The sequence below is a fragment of the Natator depressus genome, chromosome 12 (assembly GCF_965152275.1).
Source record: "Natator depressus isolate rNatDep1 chromosome 12, rNatDep2.hap1, whole genome shotgun sequence".
NCBI lineage: Eukaryota > Metazoa > Chordata > Testudines > Cheloniidae > Natator > Natator depressus.
In genome coordinates this window covers 4,167,130-4,187,855 of record NC_134245.1, presented here as the reverse complement: position 1 = coordinate 4,187,855, position 20,726 = coordinate 4,167,130, and the positions used below count along the sequence as shown (strand labels likewise).

The window sequence follows — 20,726 nt, the reverse complement described above, 5'->3', positions numbered from 1 at the left end:
GTTGAAGGTGGAAAGGACCTACTAGATCACCTTTCAGCAAAGCCATTCCCCTGCAAGGCAGGATATACTCCCCTGGATCAATGGTCCTAGCAAAATGGAAAGCCTGAGGGACTATAGCATGCGGAAAAGGTTTCATGCATAGCATACCCCTTCCCAATGCTCTCCTGACTCATCCATAATGCTCTCAGGAAAGCGGATTCTTCCTGATAGATGTTTCTGAGAAGAGCCAAAACTTTGAGGCATTCTCCCTCCTACCACTTTTCCCCCCGGATGGGCAATCTCACACATTGCAAAACCAATTGTGGTACACAAGGGTCACTAGCCATACAAAACTGACCTGTGGCATCTGCTTTTTGGGCAAATACCACCAAAGCCACACACAATGTATGCTAGTGACCCAGTGTCAGCTAGCTACAGCCTACTTTGTTTAAACAAAAGGAAGTACTTCTTCACACAATGCAGAGTTAACCTGTGGAACTTGTTGCCAGAGATGTTGTGAAGACCAAAAGAATTAATTGGGTTGAAAAAAAAAAATTAGGTAAGTTCATGGAGGATAGGTCCAGCAACGGCTATTAGCCGAGATTGTGAGGGATGGAACCCCATTCTCTGGGTGTCCCAAAACCTCCAACTGCCAGAATCTGGGACTGGATAACAAGTGATGGATCACTTTAGAATTGCCCTGTTCTGAAGCACCTGGCACTGGCCACTGTCAGAAGACGAGATACTGGGTTAGATGGACCATTGGTCTGACCCAGTATGGCCGTTTTTATGTACTCTTCTAAAAGGAAACAGCATGAGGTGGAACAGAGCAGCTGTGGAATTCATCTTCATGTACTAGGGCGAGTATATCCAACCATGCCGTGTGAATCATGGTTCATGCCACCAGTGCTGCTGTCTCAGAGCCTGGTAAGAGAGAAAGGACTATCTCAAGGGTAAACCTCAGACACGAGATGAACTCAACTCATCACATCAGACTACAGGCAAACTCTAGAACCTTCCCTTACAGATGACATGACTGGCTAGTAAGGCAGGCTTTCCCTCCACACCCTAAGGGGTGGCAGCCCGACAGCCTTTCAATCACTACGCACTGCCTTCCTCAAAAGCCTCCCTGCCCAGAAGCTGATATTAAGTGTCTATGTGGAACCTTTAAAGAAAAGGCCTCTAAAGTAGGGCATAAGAGATGAAATTCTCACCCTTCTCCTGGGAATGGGACATCTGATATCAGGCTGGTCACCGAAGTTTTTGTAGGTGATGTAGTTTTCAGAACAGATCAGCACCCCGCTGGGACCATCGGAGCCACCAGGAACTAAGGGATGAGATGGAAACTTTATTAAGAGAAGAGAAACAGCTCTGTTGCTCAAAAGAAATCTGGATAATCTTTATTCAGTATTCTCACATGTATATAAACCTGCTTCAGTTTATGGTGGAGAAGACACCAGGTTGCAAGCATAGGCTTCTGTATCTGCACAAGGCAGAGTTAGGGATGGAGAGCAGGGGAAGGAGAATGAAACTTTGGGGGTCATAAACAACGCTTAATATTTCATTTTTACACCTCTTACCCAGTCCCATAAATTAACCCAAATCTTTGAGATGCTCAGGCATCATACTGGCAATGTGCCAATAACCCCATGCATCTGACATGCATTTATCTGCTATTGCAAATCACAGGAAGCAGGTTCCCAGATGATCTCCCGGTACTTCCCTCTCAGAAACTGAAATTACCAGCAATGAAAACCACAAACAGTGTTCAGAGCTCCTGGAGCCCACTAGCCTACAGTATCCCCAAGGCACATATAAGATATAGTGAACTGCAGAGTGGCCCAGTCAGAATTAAGCCTTTGGGACCACCCTTTGGATACCTGTACTATAAATCATGCTCTTCAAATGAATCCTGGATACTAAAACTCCAAACTAACTTCAGCAATGAGTAGAGCAGGCTAAAGTCGCACCCCCAAAGTCAAAGCTTAAGGTTAGCCCATAACTACTTCTTGAAATCAAGTTGTGTTCACATGGAGCTAAAACTGTTTGTATTTTCATTTGTTTTATTTTGTCACCTGAAAAACTCGTTCTCCCGTTTTTTTTTAAACCACACCCTTTTCCCGTGGAAGCTTTCAAATACTATCATCTCAGAGCCCAATCAGAGTGAAATGCTATCTCCAGGATAAATCTCAGAGAAGAGACATGAAAAACTCATCACTTCAGGCTGCAAGAAAATCAAACTCTTCAAAATTCCATGTATCAGATGAGAATTTTTAGTTCTCACCTGACTTCCAGGCCCAACTAAGAGCAGGAAAGCAGCTCAAGTTACGACCCCCATGATTCTCTTTCAAATGTGCAATATGTTCCCCCATGTCATTTTGCTGGGAGAATGGGAAGCGACTTGGCAATGGGGAGGGTAGTACCTGTTATAAGGAAGTTGCCATGCTCCTCCAAAGGTTCACTGTATTTCCTAACTACGTGGTTCAAACCCAGGTCTAACTCATAAAATGTCAGGGTCTGCTGGGTGTTAGCTGCTGCTTCTCCTGTTGGATCGTTGTCAGCTTCCTAGAAAAACAGCGCACAAATATTTTAGCTACAGCCAGGAACATTATCTGTATATTTAAAGGAAGAGAGATCTTATGAAGTCTCTGGAATGGTGTTATACTCATTAACAACCACAACAGCAATTCAAAGATGACAGCCCAGGACTTGATCTTGCAAAGTGTTCAGCATCCACCACTGCCATTGAAATCAATGGAAGCTGCGGGCGCAGCACCTCAAAGGATCAAGACCACAGGCATTTTCTAGTAACAAACGGGAAGCACCTGGGTAGAATTATTGCCAGTAGCAGACAAACAGGCAGCGCTGGTTAGTTGCAACACGTAACTATAAAATGTTGAATGGGTATAAAACAGCTGCCTTTGCAGCTAGATATACTGAGAAACATTTGTCAGTGCTGCCCGGAGCGTGATGTTGATTTTCAATGCTCCCCCTAGCTGCCAGCTATAGTATCACCAACCCCATGGCAGGATGGAAGAGATTCTAGGGTACATTTTAAAAAGAAAAGGAGGACTTGTGGCACCTTAGAGACTAACAAATTGGTTAGTCTCTAAGGTGCCACAAATATCCCTTTTCTTTTTACGGATACAGACTAACACGGCGGCTACTAGGGTACATTTTAAACCACAATGCATCGTCGTTACACTATGACATGCCACTTTATTTTGCATAAAATCATTCACGCACGTTTTCTCCCAAACTGCACCACCATTACTAATTTCCTGAATGTGAGAAATATGCTCAGTGCTGTAACAATCTAAAGAGAGATGACTCCCAATTCACTGAGTTCACAGACAACGCATCTATACCTGGGGCGGTAATTCTGGTGGATCACTAATTGAAAGCTTGACAGGGGAAGTGTATTTGGAGGAGGAATGCAAGTGAAGGGGGGGGTACTGCTGCAGCAGAGGGAAGCAGTTCTAAATGTGAACAGCAGCATTGGAATGAAGTGCAAAGGCCAGAGTGAGAAGAATATACAAAAAGAGCATTGAGCAGAGAGGCCTGTAGTTCACAGTTCAGTAACAGAAGGACCAAGCAATTAAGAGGATTTCAGCTAAGATTGGACATGAGATTGACAGTCAATGAGCAGAGACCCAGGGAGGTTGTCCCAGACAGCTAGCGCGACACAGAAGTCTTGGCATAAGTGGACATGCTAGCTGAAGGGACAGAGAGGAAGGAGACTGAGCTAGCTGAGCAGAGGGAGTAGGGTAAGAGACTAGGACCTTGTCCCTGGTTACCTCATAGTCCATTTCCAGACAAGCAAACATTGGGTTTTCAAACCCCACATCTACTCCCACCACATGGTAGACCAAGGTGTTGGCCTTGTGGGCTTCCAGTGGGGAAGAAATGGTGAGCCGGGCAGCAGCATCTCTGTTCAGGATGTATACCAGCTTCTGTTTCTCAATGGCACCTGCAGGGAACAACAGTGCATAAAATACCTAGATTGGGGACGCGAAGCTGAAGACAACTGCACCACCGCCCGCCTTTGCACAAAAACAGCCAACTGACAGCTTTGCAGGAAAACAGAAGCATAACATCTTGTCCCATAATTTCCCCATCACACTTAAGTTTATGTCAACTCCCTAACTTCAGTATTTAAAATCTTTAAAAACGAATCAGTGACTCAGGAACAGGTTTAACCTTGCAGATGACCTTTTTAAGCTCCACTCACACAAGCCACAACTCAAGGTATGTTCAGTTCACAGGCGGAAAATCTGCAGCAGCATCTGCTTGGCAAAACATGCAGCCACAGTAGCTAACAGATGAGGAAAGAGTAGCAGCTATGCAACAGAAGGGAAACAGTTCCATGGAAACCCTCTAAAATTGCACTGTAATTGAGGTATGCGTTTCTTTGCTGATATACAGCATACACAGTAATTTACTGAGCAAGTCCTGCTCTCAGCTGTCATCCTGAATAACAGACAAATTGCACAGTGCTACCTTCAGGTTAAAATGAAGCAAGTAGCTTCCTTCCAAGCCAGTATTGTCATTATTTTCACTATAATACAATTGTTAAGCTGCCTGGTAATGCAAACCCTGAAAGTTGGAATAATCTAAGAGTTTATACCTGCAGGGCCTGATCAGAAATGCAGTTGTCTCCATAGTCAATCTCAGAGAAGAGACATGAATTCATATCATCATTTCAGGCAGAGAAAGCTGGCTGCACCATGACTGGGTCGTCTGCATCCCATCTTCTCTTTTTCCAATCATCAGCCTCAAATGGGTTGTTTGCTTACCACTACCTGAGCAGGTTTCTTTCCTACACTGTTATGGCCCAATTTTTGGCACTCAGTTGTGCAATCATGACAATAGGCAGGAACAAATTCCATACATCTGGACTTTTCATTCCAAAGGCTGGAATTTAATGAAATGCCTGCATGAAAAGCACTTGAGACTATAGCTGAGAAGCAGGCTGCAAAAACTGTCATCCTTGAAGTAAGGAAAAGGCAAAGCAACAATCCCAAGGAGAATCAGTTTCCCGCACTCACGTCTTTAAATGCTACAACTAAGGAAGACAGTACAGATGACTTACTGATCATGACAGCACGGCCCTTTGGGTCCACAGCCAAGAACTGGCCAGGAACGATTCTGCGACAGCCACTCTTGCCAAAGGTTTCCTGGTGAATCTTCTCAAACATGTTCTTGGAGGGCTGGTACTCCAGGATAACAATGCGACCCGAATCACTACCCACCACGATATAGTCTTTGGTTCCACCTGTCAGTCTGAAGGCCATGAGGGAGCGAATGACTCCAAACACTTCCACTGTCAGCAAGGTGTGTACTTTCCCCGTGTTGGGATCAGGGCGGAGCAACTCCAGGATCTTCCCCCGGGAAACAACAATTTCCTGTTGTTTGGTTCCTAAGAAGTCAAAGCCATGAGAAACTTATCACCAACTATAAGTTAGGAGATGTAAAAACCAAGAAATTCAAAGTGCCTTTCAAACATTAATCACCAAAGCAAGTCTCACAGCCTCCAGAGTATTCAAGTATCCAGTTTACAGATCAGAAAACTGAGGCAGAGAGAAGTTAAATGATTTAACTAAGGCCCCGCAAACTCAGTGAGGAAACCAGGATCTGAATTTATAAATTCCTGGTTCCAAGTTCTTTCTCAACACCAGATCTTTCCCTCAAACTGCAGCTTCTTAGTCAACCCAGGTAGCGGCACTAATAGGAGCAGAACCTCAGTGAAAAACTAATGCTGTAGCTAAGTAGCTTATAATGGAAAAGACCTTGCTTTACTTCAGCCTGAAAGTTTCCTAGTCAGGAGAGCAGAGATTACCTGAGAAATTGCCATGGATGGCATAGCTGATGCCAGTGGCTCGCTGCAATGTTAAATTGTAAAGGAACATGGTGGCGACAGATCCACTTCACTCATGCGTCTCACTTATTGAGTCAGCTGTGAACAAAACAGCAACAAAAATTAAGAATATGCAAAACAGGATCTACATTTAAAACGTACATTGTGTCAGCCCAAAGGAACAGCATTAAACAGCCTGTGTTTCTGTGTCCCACAGACACAATTTTGAGATTGCATGCCTCATATTATTCTAACTGGCCAACATTCAAGGACCTTACAAACACTGATTAATCAGGACTCCCCCCCAGCCTTCTCTGTACTCATGAGATTATCCCTATTTTAACAATAGGAAAACTTGCTCAAAGCCACAGACTTCAAGTCAGAGCCAAGATTAGAACTTGGGTGTTCCTGGTTCTCCATTCCATGGCTCAGTCCACTAGATCAAGTCAGCTATTCACTGAAAGCTCTAGCTTCCTACTCTAGTTATTTAGGGGTTTCATTTTAAAAGACATTTAGTTCCTTTTTAAACAAGGATAGCAGGTCAGCTTTTTTTTGGTCCTTTAGGCGGACTCTGACATTTCGATCCATGTTACACTCATTTAGAAGGAACGAAGGATAAACCTGATAATTTGGTGTAAAATTATTAGCCTACAGTGATTTTTTAATACAATTTACGATCTAAGTTTAGGACAGACGCTGAGCTGCATAAAAACTGACATACTAGCTTTGTTTGGTTCTGCAGGCACCTGACTTGAGTGACAAGCTGAAACAGCACAGGCCCTTGGCTACGCTCTTGCAAGGACAAGCTGTCAAAACTGACTTCAGTCCTTGTTCCCTGTTTATTTTTACTCCATTTCTGTCTGCTTCTGAGAATTTAATAATATCACTAATAATGCCACCTCATCAGTAGCAATCCAAGAACTTTACAGAGGAAGGAAGTGTTATTCCCATGTTACACATGGATAAACTAGGACATGGAGAGGTGAAGTGACTTGTCCAAGGTCACCTCTGCAAGTGGCAGAGACAGGGAAAGAACCCAGGTCTCCTGACTTTCAGTTCAGTGCTCTATTCTCTAGGTCCCTAGGTTTATAGGTAATGGAGGAGAATATTGCAGCTCTTGTATGGAAGTGCTGATAGAAAGGAAAGAATAAATCTGGGCTTCATTTAAAAAAAAATTAAAAATAGGTTTGGTTTAATGTTAGGCTCATCAACCTCGACGGCATCATTTTAAACAAGAGACTGGTTACAGGTCACGGCCATCAGTGGCCAGCTGGCAGTACAACACAAACTCTTAGCACAGACAAACAAAGCTGCTATTTTCATCAATGGCGTTCACCCTTTGCTTGAAACTGGGGTAAGCTGCACCAGTGCAAATTGTGGCTTAGAGCAGGTTACCCTGTCTGCCCTGTACTGTAGAAACCTAGCCTGAAATGCTTATTTCTACAGGTAGATAAGGGAAACAGGCCAGCAGCTTCCACCTAAATTAAAGGGACAACAAAGATTACACTCTTGCCTGGAAGTCTGTAACCTACGATGGTTACAAGCAGCACTTAAGACATTATAACTAAAAAAAAATTGAGATTTTAAAAAATTATTTTCCAGTGTACTTTGTGCATTTCTCAAAGGGGTAGCCATGTTAGTTTGGACCTGTAAAAGCGGAAAAGAGTCCTGTGGCAACTTATAGACTAACAGACGTATTGGAGCATAAGCTTTTGTGGGTGAATCGGACGCCTGCAGTGGAAATTTCCAGAGGCAGGTATAAATATGCAAGAAAGCATCAGGCTAGGGATAAGGAGGCGAGTTCAATCAGAGAGGATGAGGCCCTCTTCTAGCAACTGAGGTGTGAACACCAAGGGAGGAGAAACTGCTTTTGTAGTTGGCAAGCCAGTCACAGTCTTTGTTTAATCCTGAGCTGATGGTGTCAAATTTGCAAATGAACTGAATCTCAGCAGTTTCTCTTTGAAGTCTGGTCCTGAAGGTTTTTTGCTGCAGGATGGCTGCCTTTAAATCTGCTAGTGTGTGTCCAGGGAGGTTGAAGTGTTCTCCTACAGGTTTTTGTATATTGCCCTTCCTAATATCTGATCTGTGTCCATTTATCCTTTTACGTAGGGACTGTCCAGTTTGGCCGACGTACAGAGCAGAGGGGCATTGCTGGCCCATGATGGCGTAGATTACATTGGTGGACATGCAGGTGAATGAACCGGTGATGGTGTGGCTGATCTGGTTAGGTCCTGCGATGGTATCACTGGTGGTGCATTTCGGCACCCTTTGTGCGGTCAATTCCACTTCCCCATGGGAGACCAAAATTCCGCTGCGTGTGGGTCTTTCACACAGCAACAGAGGAAAGAAAAACGTTTAGAACAGAAAATAGCTCCCAGTGATAGTAAAACCACAAAACACAACAGTGACTCAGCACCTGGAGCGATCTATCCAGCGGACTTGATCTTCAAGCTAATAGCGCCCCTTTAATAAAGTCCTGGAGAAACAAGGGCATCTATGCCTCCTCCGCCCATGGAAATATTTGTCTTCGGGCACCTCCACAGAGTCACCCTGTTTATGGAGGAGGCCTGGCTTCCCCCGGGAGACACAAAAGTCAGGCAAAGTTGCTCACCTCTTCGCTGTGAGGCAGCACACACAGGACCAGCATCAGGCAGACACGTGCAATCAAAGCACCCAAAGGCCATTCAAAGAGGAAAGGAAGGGGAAGGCTCCCCGCTTTCCCACCCCAGCCCCGTCTGCACATTCTTCCCATTGACATCTCGCTTCCTTTCCCCACCAGTTTTCAATGCTCGGCTCCCCTCTTCCCCAGTGTTCCCCGCGCACCCCCCCCACTTCCCTCCCGCCCCATATGCACAATCCTCCCCTCCCCTCCCCACTCCGCGCGCGGCTCCCGCCGGAACAGCCTGCACTCACCTCGATGTGCACAGCGCGGCCGATACCCCGCCCCACAGCCGCGGCCCGTCGCACTCTCCTACCCGTCGCTGCCCCGCAGGCTACGGCGGCTCTCACCGCGCGGGATGGCGGCAGATTCGCTCGCTCCCCCTAGGCCACCAGCCGGCCAACCCGCCCCGCCATCGACCCAGCGCGCACCCTGACCTGCCCCACCCCCAGGGGCTTCCGGCGCGCGCGACGCGGGGCTGTCCCGCTCAATGCCTGAACGAACCCCACACAAAGACGAGGCAACTCCCCCGGGGCTCCTACCCCACCGCCTTCGACCCCCGGAGACCCTCGCTCCGCGTCGCCAACCCAAACCGAGAGGCCTCGTGAGCATGCGCCACTCAGGCACCAATTGGGACAGCCCTAACGGCCGCGCGGACCGCATCGCTGGGGCCTCGGAGGCTCTTCCGGAAGTGACGGTGTCACCCGGAACCAAAGATGGCGGCGGCTGTCTCGGGGTTGTGGCTGCCAGGGGGTGAAGGCGGCGTCTCTGCCTCCGCCTCGTCACTCTCTATGGAGCGGATCCGCTCGCTCACCGACCTGCCAGAGCTGGAGGCCGCCTACAGCCGCCTGTGCGGGGAGGAGGTGGGGCGGCTCCGCCCAGCGCCGGGTCCTAGGTCTGCCCCACGCCCCCTCCGGGAGTCGGGACCCTCCGCCCTGCCCCAGAGACGGGTCCCTGGGACAGGAGAAAAGGACCCAAACTTACTCCTTTTCCTTTGCGGGAGAACCGCGAGGTGTTCTTTGAAACGCTCACTGAAGTGTAGATCGGTGTCCTGGCTGCCTTGCACTGTCACTGACCTCCTCTTCAAGTGCTGCGAGATCTACTGTTGAGACGCACTGCATACGAGCTAGCCATTATTGCGTGCTAAAACGCTGCAGGGAATCACCGGCATCTCGTTTGGAGGGAAAACATCAATATCTCTGACTTAGCGCGGGTGACTTTCCAAAATTAACATATAGCCATTTTCCCAACCGTTCTCTTCTATTTAGGTTCTTTTAGCGAAGCTGTCGTCATGTTATTCAAGTACTCCCACTCCCTTTGCCCCCGATGTGGTGGTGATATAGCCTCTGACCAGAAAGACTGGATGTCTCTTTGCCAGAACTTCATTAGATGGTCAGGAAAGATTGCTACAGAACAACAACGTTAAATGCTTCTTTGACCACCTGTTACAGCCCTGACAGGCTGATTCTATTGCCTCTGCAGCAACCCCATCTTCTAAGCCTGGGAGCACCTTGCCGAACTCTGATTCACTCATGTAGGCAGCTTGGTCACCTGTACCTTGGGCAGAGGTGATTTTTAAAAAAAATGTGTGATAAAGGACTGCCCGCATACCCCAGAAGTGGCCTTTGAGAAGAGACTGGGGTGTAAATGTAGTCTGTATCAGCAAAAACACCAAGGAGTCCTTGTGGCACCTTAGAGACTAACAGATTGATTTGGGCATAAGCTTTCGTGGGCGAACCCACAAAAGCTTATGCCCAAATAAATTTGTTAGTCTCTAAGGTGCCACAAGGACTCCTCGTTGTTTTTGCTGATACAGACTAACACGACTACCACTCTGAAACCTGTCAGATTAGGATGGATTTCTGGGCTTTTGAAGGATTGCATATGAGCTGAACTCTCAGAAGCTTTAGTGCCCTGCTTGGCTCATGCTCCTGATTTGAGAGTTTGGTTCTTAGCTAGTGGCGTTGATGATTGGCCTGAAAGGGGCATGAAGTGACGTGAGGCTGCTTTCTTTTTCAGAAAGGGGTGGAGGAAGAGCTGGAGGCGCTCCTGGAACAACAGAATACCATAGAGAGCAAGATGGTCACCCTTCATCGCCTGGGGTTAGTAGTTTACCAGTTTAATCCTGCTTGAGTGAAGCTAGTACTATGTGATCTGATGCTTTGGTTAAAAAAGAAAGTAAGCAAGCTCTGGATATCAAATTCTTCCTTGTAATGTTACCTTACACTGTTCAGCAGCTGCTTCATTCTACCACAGATGAAGCTGCCTGTCAGTGTGGGGAAGCAATTTCTGTCTGGAAAACACTTTGACATGAAAGGTACATGAAAAAGAATTATACAGCATTAGTTTGGGGTGAGGAAAAATAGTTGTACTCTCTTGTGATGTGACCACCTGTGACAACAAAATGAGCTGCCATTCACAGTAGATTGTGAAGTTCTTCTTAATTGTCCCACTCATGCTTTGATCAGTAGTGAAATTGTAAACAAAGATTCCATTCAAATTGTTAACAGTAGGCTTAAGAGTTAACAGTCAATTTATATGAATGGAAATAGCATGCCTCTTCAGCTCTGTTGTTTCAGGCTGTCTGTAGACTTGGGCAGACGTTACTGCATCTACTTACCTCTAGTTCATTTTGTAAGTTATTTTTATGACCGTAAGAGCTAGATCCTCAATTATATTTAATAAAAGCTTGGATTCTGGAATACAAGATGGCAGTTCCACAAAACACAAGGCCAGCGCATCAATCCGACTCCACACATCGTTTTAATACAAGGGAGACAGCCATTGGTCAGGCCTGGATGTGCTGCTTTCTTCTACATCTCACTCTTGGATTTGGCCTCTTGCCTCAGTGAAAGTACGCAGCAGTTCATGAGGGGTGAGAGACCATGGTGCTGGCAGGTGCAAGTGTCTGTGTGGGGAAATACATCGCAGAATGTACTGCTGCTTCATATCCACTTTTCACATGTATAACCAATGTTCCCTGCATCTGTTTCCAGTCCTAACCTGCAGCTGATTGAGGGGGATGCCAGACAGTTGGCTGGGATGATCACCTTCACCTGTAACCTGGCTGAAAACGTCAGCAGTAAAGTTCGGCAGCTTGATCTTGCTAAGGTAACGGGACCATGTGGGAGCTCTGCACTGAGCTCTCTTTCTGCTGTGTGTGGGTGAGTAGACGAGCGAGTATGCATTTGACAGATAGAGGAGCATGAGCTCTTCACCTGCATGCGGGAAGACAAGAGCTGAAGCCGAGCCCTGATTTGTTCTAGGTTTATATTGCACCTACCATGGCAGGATCCTGGTACCTCCTTCGCACTCCTAGGCAGTACCAATGTACAAGTAAAAAAAGGAAATCCCCTGTTTATCACAGCTGGTCAGATAGCATTCCAACTAGGGGCAGAGCTCTTCTTGACCTGCTGCTCACAAACTGGGAAGAATTGGTAGGGGAAGCTAAAGTGGATGGGAACCTGGGAGGCAGTGACCATGAGATGGTCGAGTTCAGGATCCTGACACAGGGAAGAAAGGAGAGCAGCAGAATACGGACCCTGGACTTCAGAAAAGCAGACTTTGACTCCCTCAGGGAACTGATGGGCAGGATCCCCTGGGAGAATAACATGAGGGGGAAAGGAGTCCAGGAGAGCTGGCTGAATTGTAAAGAATCCTTATTGAGGTTACAGGGACAAACCATCCCGATGTGTAGAAAGAATAGTAAATATGGCAGGCGACCAGCTTGGCTTAACAGTGAAATCCTTGTTGATCTTGAACACGAAAAAGAAGCTTACAAGAAGTGGAAGATTGGACAAATGACCAGGGAAGAGTATAAAAATATTGCTCGGGGATGCAGGAGTGAAATCAGGAAGGCCAAATCACACTTGGAGTTGCAGCTAGCAAGAGATGTTAAGAGTAACAAGAAGGGTTTCTTCAGGTATGTTAGCAACAAGAAGAAAGTCAAGGAAAGTGTGGGTCCCTTACTGAATGAGGGAGGCAACCTAGTGACAGAGGATGTGGAAAAAGCTAATGTACTCAATGCTTTTTTTGCCTCTGTCTTCACGAACAAAGTCAGCTCCCAGACTACTGCACTGGGCAGCACAGCATGAGGAGGAGGTGACCAGCCCTCTGTGGAGAAAGAAGTGGTTCGGGACTATTTAGAAAAGCTGGATGAGCACAAGTCCATGGGGCCGGATGCGTTGCATCCGAGAGTGCTAAAGGAGTTGGCGGATGTAATTGCAGAGCCATTGGCCATTATCTTTGAAAACTCATGGTAATCCAGGGAAGTCCCGGATGGCTGGAAAAAGGCTAATGTAGTGCCCATCTTTAAAAAAGGGAAGAAGGAGGATCTGGGGAACTACAGGCCAGTCAGCCTCACCTCACTCTCTGGGAAAATCATGGAGCAGGTCCTCAAGGAATCAATTCTGAAGCACTTAGAGGAGAGGAAGTGATCAGGAACAGTCAGCATGGATTCACCAAGGGCAGGTCATGCCTGACTAATCTAATTGCCTTCTATGACGAGATAACTGCCTCTGTGGATGAGGGGAAAGCGGTGGACGTGTTATTCCTTGACTTTAGCAAAGCTTTTGACACGGTCTCCCACAGTATTCTTGCCTGCAAGTTAAAGAAGTATGGGCTGGATGAATGGACTATAAGGTGGATAGAAAGTTGGCTAGATTGTCGGGCTCAACGGATAGTGACCAATGGCTCCATGTCTAGTTGGCAGCCGGTATCAAGTGGAGTGCCCCAAGGGTTGGTCCTGGGGCCGGTTTTGTTCAATATCTTCATTAGTTTGGGGTGAGGAAAAATAGTGGTACTCTCTTGTGATGTGACCACAATGATCTGGAGGATGGTGTGGATTGCACCCTCAGCAAGTTTGCAGAGGACACTAAACTGGGAGGAGAGGTAGATACGCTGGAGGGTAGGGTTAGGATACAGAGGGCCCTAGACAAATCAGAGGATTGGGCCAAAAGAAATCTGAGGTTCAACAAGGACAAGTGCAGAGTCCTGCACTTAGGATAGAAGAATCCCATGCACCGCTACAGACTAGGGACCGAATGGCTCGGCAGCAGTTCTGCAGAAAAGGACCTAGGGATTACAGTGGACGAGAAGCTGGATATGAGTCAATAGTGTACTGTTGTTGCCAAGAAGACCAATGGCATTTTGGGATGTATATGTAGGGGCATTGCCAGCAGATCGAGGGATGTGATCGTTCCCCTCTATTCGACATTGGTGAGGCCTCATCTGGAGTACTGTGTCCAGTTTTGGGCCCCACACTACAAGAAGGATGTGGAAAAATTGGAAAGAGTCCAGCGGAGGGCAACAAAAATGATCAGGAGGCTGGAGCACATGACTTATGAGGAGAGGCTGAGGGAACTGGGATTGTTTAGTCTGCGGAAGAGAAGAATGAGGGGGGATTTGATAGCTGCTTTCAACTATCTGAAAGGGAGTTCCAAAGAGGATGGATCTAGCCTGTTCTCAGTAGTAGCTGATGACAGAACAAGGAGTAATGATCTCAAGTTGCAGTGGGGTAGGTTTAGGTTGGATATTAGGAAAAACTTTTTCACTAGGAGGGTGGTGAAACACTGGAATGTGTTACCTAGGGAGGTGGTGGAATCTCCTTCCTTAGATATTTTTAAGGTCAGGCTTGACAAAACTCTGGCTGGGATGATTTAGTTGGGGATTGGTCCTGCTTTGAGCAGGGGGTTGGACTAGATGACCTCCTGAGGTCCCTTCCAACCCTGATATTCTATGATTCTATGATTCCTCCCTTCCTCACTCCTGGTGTAATAGGTTGAGACAATGGAGGTAGACATGGACCTCAGAGGTCCATGCTGTAGTCTGGAGCTACCGTCTTCTTTGTACAGAGGTAGATTTAAAGATTGCATGCTGACACCTGTAATCTGTGCAGACCAGGCCTCTCTGCTAAAGGTGAGTGAGCTGTAATCTGCTCTGTTCTGTGCAAATTAGGGGTGGCTCTTGAGTACAATCCAGATTTTGGGTGGACAGACTTGGGGCCCTTCTTCCTTTAAGGTCATCCATCACAACTCTCAAAGCAGCTCAAGCTTCTCATCCAGCTAGTTGCTGACCTTATACCGAAGTAGCCTCTCCATCTCTGGCAGCCATCTCTCCTCCCCCTCCTGCTGTACTCTCTCTTTTCTCTAGTTCTGTTTCTCTGGCCCAGCCACGGAAGGGGAGTCTTAACTGCTGTTTGTCTTGCAGAACCGCCTCTATCAGGCCATCCAGAGAGCTGATGACATCTTGGACCTGAAGTTCTGCATGGATGGGGTTCAAACAGCATTGAGAAATGAAGATTATGAACAAGCAGCTGCTCATATCCACCGCTACTTGTCTCTGGACAAATCAGTCATTGAGCTGAGCCGACAAGGCCAGGAGGGTAGGTGCTGTCCAGGTGTAGCTGTTTAGTAAAATAACCTGAGCACTCTTGCTTTTTGAGGCTCTAACTTTGTCCAGAGCCAAAGAAACTGAAGCCAACGGGTGTGTTAACAAAGTCTGTGATTATGGAATTAGTTGGCAGCTTCTGCAGGTAGCCGTTTACATGGAAATGTCTGAATACTTCTGAGATATAATTAGGTTCAAATATTACTTGCGGGAAAGCTGAGGTGGCTAGTTACTGAAAAGGCTACTGAAGTCAGACTAGATAATCATAATGGCCCCTTCTGGCCCTAAATCTATGCAAACTGCCACACATGTAGAGTTACTGACTTGGGGCTTGAAGAGCTTGGCAGCCAATTACTAGCCAGCAGGCTAAATGCACTAATCAGTGGTGCATGATAGAAATGATGGGAGGAAGGGTGCTCATCAGTGAGGGCCCAGTGCAGCATCATGGTGTGATGCCCAGAGGGCTGCTGGAATACCTGTTAGGAGCTTGTCCCTGGATTCTGCTCTATAGTTTAATTTCTTATATTAAATCACTGGCTTGTAGGTGTCTGATAAAGTTGAATCATGTGCAGTGACATGGCTAGGTTATGCTAACTGTGAGGCGAGGCAGATGCAAACCAAGACAAAAGGGATCATTTTAAATTTTTAGAACTTGATAAGGGAAAACCCCCCAAATTGTCCCAGGAGGATAAATAACATAACCAAGTACTTACTACCTATAGTAATAACCCATAGGTTACCAGCACGTTAACCTTTGCGAGTTTGTACATGGTACCCTTCGTTACTCTGCAGTTAATATCAAATACATTGATCTCTTTTGTTCTTGTTAATAACATTCAACAATAGACTGTGTCACTTCAGGGAAGAATCAACTTTTCTCCTCCTTGGCTGTAAGTTTAGCTCCACTCTTGCTGTCCTGTTCTTTGCTTCTCTTCGACTTTTACTGCTCCGTAGATTCAGTGTTCTTGAGGGTGGACCTCTTTCCACTGAGTTTATGCACAAGTCAGGTTTGTTTACCTTGTGGGCCCTCATTTGTCCATTAGGCACCTTTGAACTGTATTCCTTCAACAGATGTTCAAACAGAAGTTCATGTACTTTAGGTCCCTTGTGGGTGGACTTCTCACTTACTGTTTTCAGGATCTGTTTTAATCTAATACAGCTTCTTGATCAATTATCTTGTCTCAGACCCGACTCAACGTCAACCCGGGTTTGATTTACCCTGAAGGCAACGGCGCCTTCTCAGCTGGTTTCGTATCAGACATGGAATTTGTGCTGCAGCTGAATTTCAGTGATGTTTTAGAGGCAGTCCACTATATCAGTGTGGGCAGCCACAAACCATGACACACCTTGTTTAGGACTGCAAAATGTGGCTTGGCTTGACCAGACTGCATACACCAAATAAATAATAAATTTGACCAATTCCCTTTTTCACCAATTATATTTCCTTTAGGTTTTCCCCTTGATAGTCTGTCTCTGGTACGTCTGTAGATTTTATTTCCATCTATTTCCCTTCTCTAACATATCTGCTCACATACTCAGGTCTGGTTTTTTTCCTGCTTCTCCTGATCCTGAAATCTTTCCTATTTTTCTTTCTTTTCTCCTTCTCACTTCCCAGTCCCCTGTTTTTATTGTCCTGTTCCTTTCTTTTGCCCCCTCAACTCCTACTCCAGAGCCAATTCATCTGCTTGCTCAGCATCTAGCTTCTTCTCCTTCCCTCCTTATCTAACAGCTTTTTCCAAGCCCCCTCCCCGGCTCAAGCTGCCCTCTCATTGGCTGTCTCTCTCCAGGACAGCATTCTGTGTTGCTGCACCACAGATGTAGCAGGTGGTAGTGCCAGGCTCAGGGTGATTACTCGTGCTCACTGCCCTCTGGTTTCTGGAAGTGGTGAGGAGCTCTTTCTCCTCTCCCTGCCCTCTGTCATTCAGACTTTCTTATGTGCTGCTTTTGAAGAGGGCCATGTCTCTTCTGTTCCCCTATCTTGCATTTCTGGGGTCCTTGTGAATAGCTCCAGTATGTCTGGGCTGCAGCTCAGAGTTTTTTCCCCAAGCGGCAGCAGAATAAGACTGATTCTTTTCAGTTTCATGGCTGCCCACAAGGTGCTGAATAGCCATGGCAAAATCTAGCAGATTCGTGCCAATTTCCTGCTGCTGCTAGTTGGGGGACGCTCTGAGTTGTAGAGACAGCGGCTGTCTGTCTGCAATCTCAGGCAGCACTTAGTAATGAAAGCTTTCCGTGTGTGCTGCTGATAATCAGAATGGCTTGTAAATCCTCTTGTCTCATTTTGTTTTTTTAAATAGAAGTTTAAATATTGCAGAGGTTGATGCATTAGTGCTCTGCCCCGTCCAGTCTCACCTACAGAAATTCCTTACTGGCTAGAGAGTGAATTTGTAAAGACCTTGCTGTACAGCATCCTGCCAGAGCTCTGCCAGAGCTCAGTCACCATTCCATTTCTCTGTAATTAGCTGTTCCTAACCCTCTCCATCTTCCGCTGCTCCCTTCTTCTACACCTGGGCATTGGTGGGTTGGGGGGCATGCATTCTGCCCTCTCGCTAAACGTGGGGTGCTCATTGGGTGTGTGGGGGGGTGACTTCCTAAAGAACCAAGATAAACATGGCCAGCTTGTAGTGGCTGTTCCAGTTAATAGCCCCTCTGCTGACCCAGGAACTAGGCATGCCATGGTATTTCAATGGAGCATCTGATTGGCCATGCATGGTGGATATGGGGGTGTGGGCCAATAGGAGAGAGAGGGAGGGATTAATGATGTTCATCAGAGTTGCTAACGTGTTTTAACCCTAATTAGGTTTTCTCTCCAGGCCTTAGGGAATAGGGATATGATGAGCCCCCAGAGCTGGAAGAGTCTATGTATACACCTACCCTTCCCACCCCCCTTTTTACCTTTAGGTTAAAGGTCCTGGGTGGTTTGGGGGAAGAAATGAATATGAGCCAGGGACCTGTCTCCTTCCAGGCTTTGATGGCTCCTGACTGCCAACTTGGAGTTGTTCCGACAGGGGCGCGGTGCCAGGAGGGTGAGTGTCCTGAACCTGGTACTAATGCAGTGCTGTGCCCTCTGAACAGGCAGCATAATTGATGCCAACCTGAAACTCCTGCAGGAGGCAGAGCAGCGCCTGAAGATCATAGTGACTGAGAAATTTGACGTGGCTACGAAGCAGGGCAACCTGCCTCAGGTGGAACGTTTCTTCAAGATCTTCCCCCTGCTGGGCTTACACGAGGAGGGGCTGAGCAAGTTCTCAGAGTACCTCTGCAAACAGGTAATGGGCGCTGCAGAACCCACGGTGGCCCCTGGCCACAGCACCTCAGAGGAGAGTAAAATTGGGCTTCTGCCAACACAGGTGTTGAGGAACGAGATCTTGGCTTCTGCGCATCTAATAATGGTTAGATGTGACGAGACGAGATTGGGCCTGGTCAGCACTTTCCCTGCTCTTTGTGCTACCAGGTGGGGCTTTTGGGTGATCAGTCACAGATCCCAGGCCCTCACTCTGTGGCTTCCCCCCCCCCCCCCCTTATCTCACTTAGAGACAGCACCGTGCTGCTTGCGCTCAGCTATGGCCAGCGTGGCCCCTCTGCACCCAGCCCTACTGCACTGGCACATTGATCAGTTTCTCCTGGTGCCATTATGTGCCTCAGTCTGATTAAATGATCCCTTGTGGTTAGCCAGATTTCTCCCAGAAAATGAGACCTTAGCATTTTGTTGAGGGGCCTACATCTCCTGCTCCCCTGGTCCTAGCTGCTGGTGCCTGGGGCTGTGCCTAGTGCTGGTGCCTGTGGTTGTTCTAGAGAAAAGGAACCAGACTGGATGGGAAACAGTGGAAACAGTGAGGAAGTGGAAAGAGCCCCAACAGGCGAAGACCTGGGAAAGCCTGTGGGGAGACTTGGAAGGAGACGGAGAACTGGGATGGGGCAGAATGGGGAGGGAAGGGTGAAGAGTGTCTGGAAGGAGATCACAGTGCATAGAACAAGGTCAGAGGTACAGTTAGGTGCCTTGGAGATTCCCATGGCTCTTCTTTTTGACCCTCTAGTCTTGGGGGTGAGAGACAGGAAGGGCCTTGCTGGGCTACTTTGTCTTCACAGAAAGCACTTGGGGTGCCCCCCAGTGGTGTAAAAGGGAATTACAGTCAGGTACCCAGGTGCTGAAGGAAGCCAGGCTGTACCACATTGATCTCATGTCCTACAGCTCTCTGCACAGGGCGCAGGAGCCCTGGTGAATGGTGTTGGGGGTATTTGCTAGGCTGCCTTTAGCTAGGTTTTCTAGAGGTGAGAAGCTAGGATTTGTCTGCTGTTTTAACAGTGGTTCCCGTTTGCATAGCACAGCCGAATACACCTATCTCTGTTAGAGATGTAGACTGCCCTGCCCCTGGAGTCCCCTCTGCCATCTGACCCAAAGCATCAACACCTGCTCTGTAAGGTCCATGTGTCTTGTCGTGCTGGTGGCAGGGAAGGTGGAACAGCAGGGGGAAGGGCTGTATGGGGCAGGAGGGCAAAAGTCTCCCTTGTGCGGGGGGCTCTGCCAGAACCATACTGACGCACTCCTTCCCCTGGAGTTTAGGTCGCTAACAAAGCCAAGGAGAACCTGTTACTGGTGATGGAGACAGACATGAGTGACCGTAGGGCTGCAGTCATCTTTGCAGATACACTGACGCTCCTCTTTGAAGGTAATCCCTCCCTGCACGGTTTGTCAGCTGGAAATCCTCCGCGATGGAAGGTGCCCAGACAATATCGAAGCTCTCATTTCTGGCTGCAGGAGGGCAGAACAGCGCTGTTTTCCTCTCGGTGGTGCTGGAATAGAGTACAAGGGTTGTTGGAGCCCAGTGACCCAGCTAGGTTGGAGTGCTGTCTGTCTCTGGCCAGCAGGGGGCATTGGGTCTGGAGCTCGCTCTTTGTTCAGATTTGGCTGGCAGAAGAGGGACTTGCAAAGGACCAGCGCGCTTCCTCCCCACGGCTCCTCCTGGAATTTATCCTTCTCAGTCTCTCTCAGCCTAAGGGACTGAACCAGAGCCAGACAGGAAGAGTTGTAGATCTCTGCCTTAGATAGTCAGCTGGATGTGAAAGGGCTTGGTGAACGGGGCATGAAAGCTGCCCTTTTCCCTTCCGGCTCCTCCAAACAAATTGGTTAGTTGCTGAAGAGTTTTCCAGACGCACAGCTCCCCTGCCTCACCTGACTGGATGAACAAATCCCGGCCCGTAAGGCCAAATCGCTGCTGTCCCTCCCTGGGCTGATTCTCTGGGGTTGGGGCAAGGCAGCTCTTGCCCTCCTTGAGAGTGGAGGGCCAGGGACTTTTATGTGTGTTGTGCGAATACCATCAAGAAAAGGAATAGAGTGCTCTGCTGTCATCCCATACTATGCTACTGCCAAGCCACTCTCCTGTGTTTGCACTCTGCTGCTGCTGACCGCCCAGAGTGTATCTTCTAGGCTTGCCTGGCAGTTGTGTGAGGTGCAGAACACAGGGCTGGCTTTCGGAGCATCTGTCTGGGGAAGAGGAGCAGAGTTTGCCTTGAGATGAGTTTTCTAGAGCTAGAACTGTTCTCTTGTAGCATTAAGGGTGTGTAGGGGATTGAACTCAGTCTTTGGCATTCAGGATCTGCTTTGGTGTTGGCTGTGGGAAGAGGTTTCTTTTCCAGTTGGCTTAACTGGTGATTAGGGAGCTGCAGCTTTCTTCTGTGCAAAGCTTTATACCTGGCAAATGCGCTTGGTGGCCCACCTGCGTCTAGTGCTGGCTGCATTGGCTGGCAGTGAGCACGACGTGCCCTGCTTCTGGAGCAGGCAGCTGGGAGTGCATTGAGGCTGAAGGCATGGTTGAGGGGCTGGCCTTTCAGGCTCTGGGAGAG

The 20,726-nt window shown here is 47.7% G+C and overlaps 2 protein-coding genes and 2 non-coding genes across 5 annotated transcripts in view; 1 reads left to right on the top strand and 3 right to left on the bottom strand.

The window, feature by feature from the left end:
- SF3B3 (splicing factor 3b subunit 3) overlaps positions 1 to 8,919 on the bottom strand; it is a 49,243-nt gene extending 40,324 nt beyond the window's left edge. The window contains exons 1-6 of the mRNA XM_074968381.1: positions 8,750 to 8,919; positions 5,819 to 5,935; positions 5,072 to 5,398; positions 3,777 to 3,949; positions 2,403 to 2,544; positions 1,194 to 1,306 (exon numbers count right to left, since the gene is read on the bottom strand). Of these exons, the coding sequence (XP_074824482.1) occupies positions 1,194 to 1,306; positions 2,403 to 2,544; positions 3,777 to 3,949; positions 5,072 to 5,398; positions 5,819 to 5,888 (825 nt within the window). The 5' untranslated portion in view covers positions 5,889 to 5,935; positions 8,750 to 8,919. The remainder of the gene's footprint in view (positions 1 to 1,193; positions 1,307 to 2,402; positions 2,545 to 3,776; positions 3,950 to 5,071; positions 5,399 to 5,818; positions 5,936 to 8,749) is intronic.
- Positions 2,130 to 2,206, bottom strand: LOC141996934 (small nucleolar RNA SNORD111). The gene has a single exon (XR_012641660.1). It is a non-coding gene; the product is annotated as a small nucleolar RNA SNORD111 (small nucleolar RNA).
- LOC141996933 (small nucleolar RNA SNORD111) lies at positions 4,612 to 4,689 on the bottom strand. The gene has a single exon (XR_012641659.1). It is a non-coding gene; the product is annotated as a small nucleolar RNA SNORD111 (small nucleolar RNA).
- Positions 8,920 to 9,183: 264 nt separating the features above from the next.
- COG4 (component of oligomeric golgi complex 4) overlaps positions 9,184 to 20,726 on the top strand; it is a 33,205-nt gene continuing 21,662 nt past the window's right edge. The window contains exons 1-6 of one of the 2 annotated variants that reach the window (XM_074968366.1): positions 9,184 to 9,358; positions 10,515 to 10,597; positions 11,492 to 11,606; positions 14,703 to 14,877; positions 17,958 to 18,151; positions 19,447 to 19,552. In XM_074968366.1, coding sequence (XP_074824467.1) covers positions 9,212 to 9,358; positions 10,515 to 10,597; positions 11,492 to 11,606; positions 14,703 to 14,877; positions 17,958 to 18,151; positions 19,447 to 19,552 — 820 coding nt within the window. In that variant the 5' untranslated portion in view covers positions 9,184 to 9,211. Of the gene's footprint in view, positions 9,359 to 9,462; positions 9,709 to 10,514; positions 10,598 to 11,491; positions 11,607 to 14,702; positions 14,878 to 17,957; positions 18,152 to 19,446; positions 19,553 to 20,726 lie in introns of those variants that run through there. The other variant, XM_074968367.1, reaches the window with a different exon arrangement.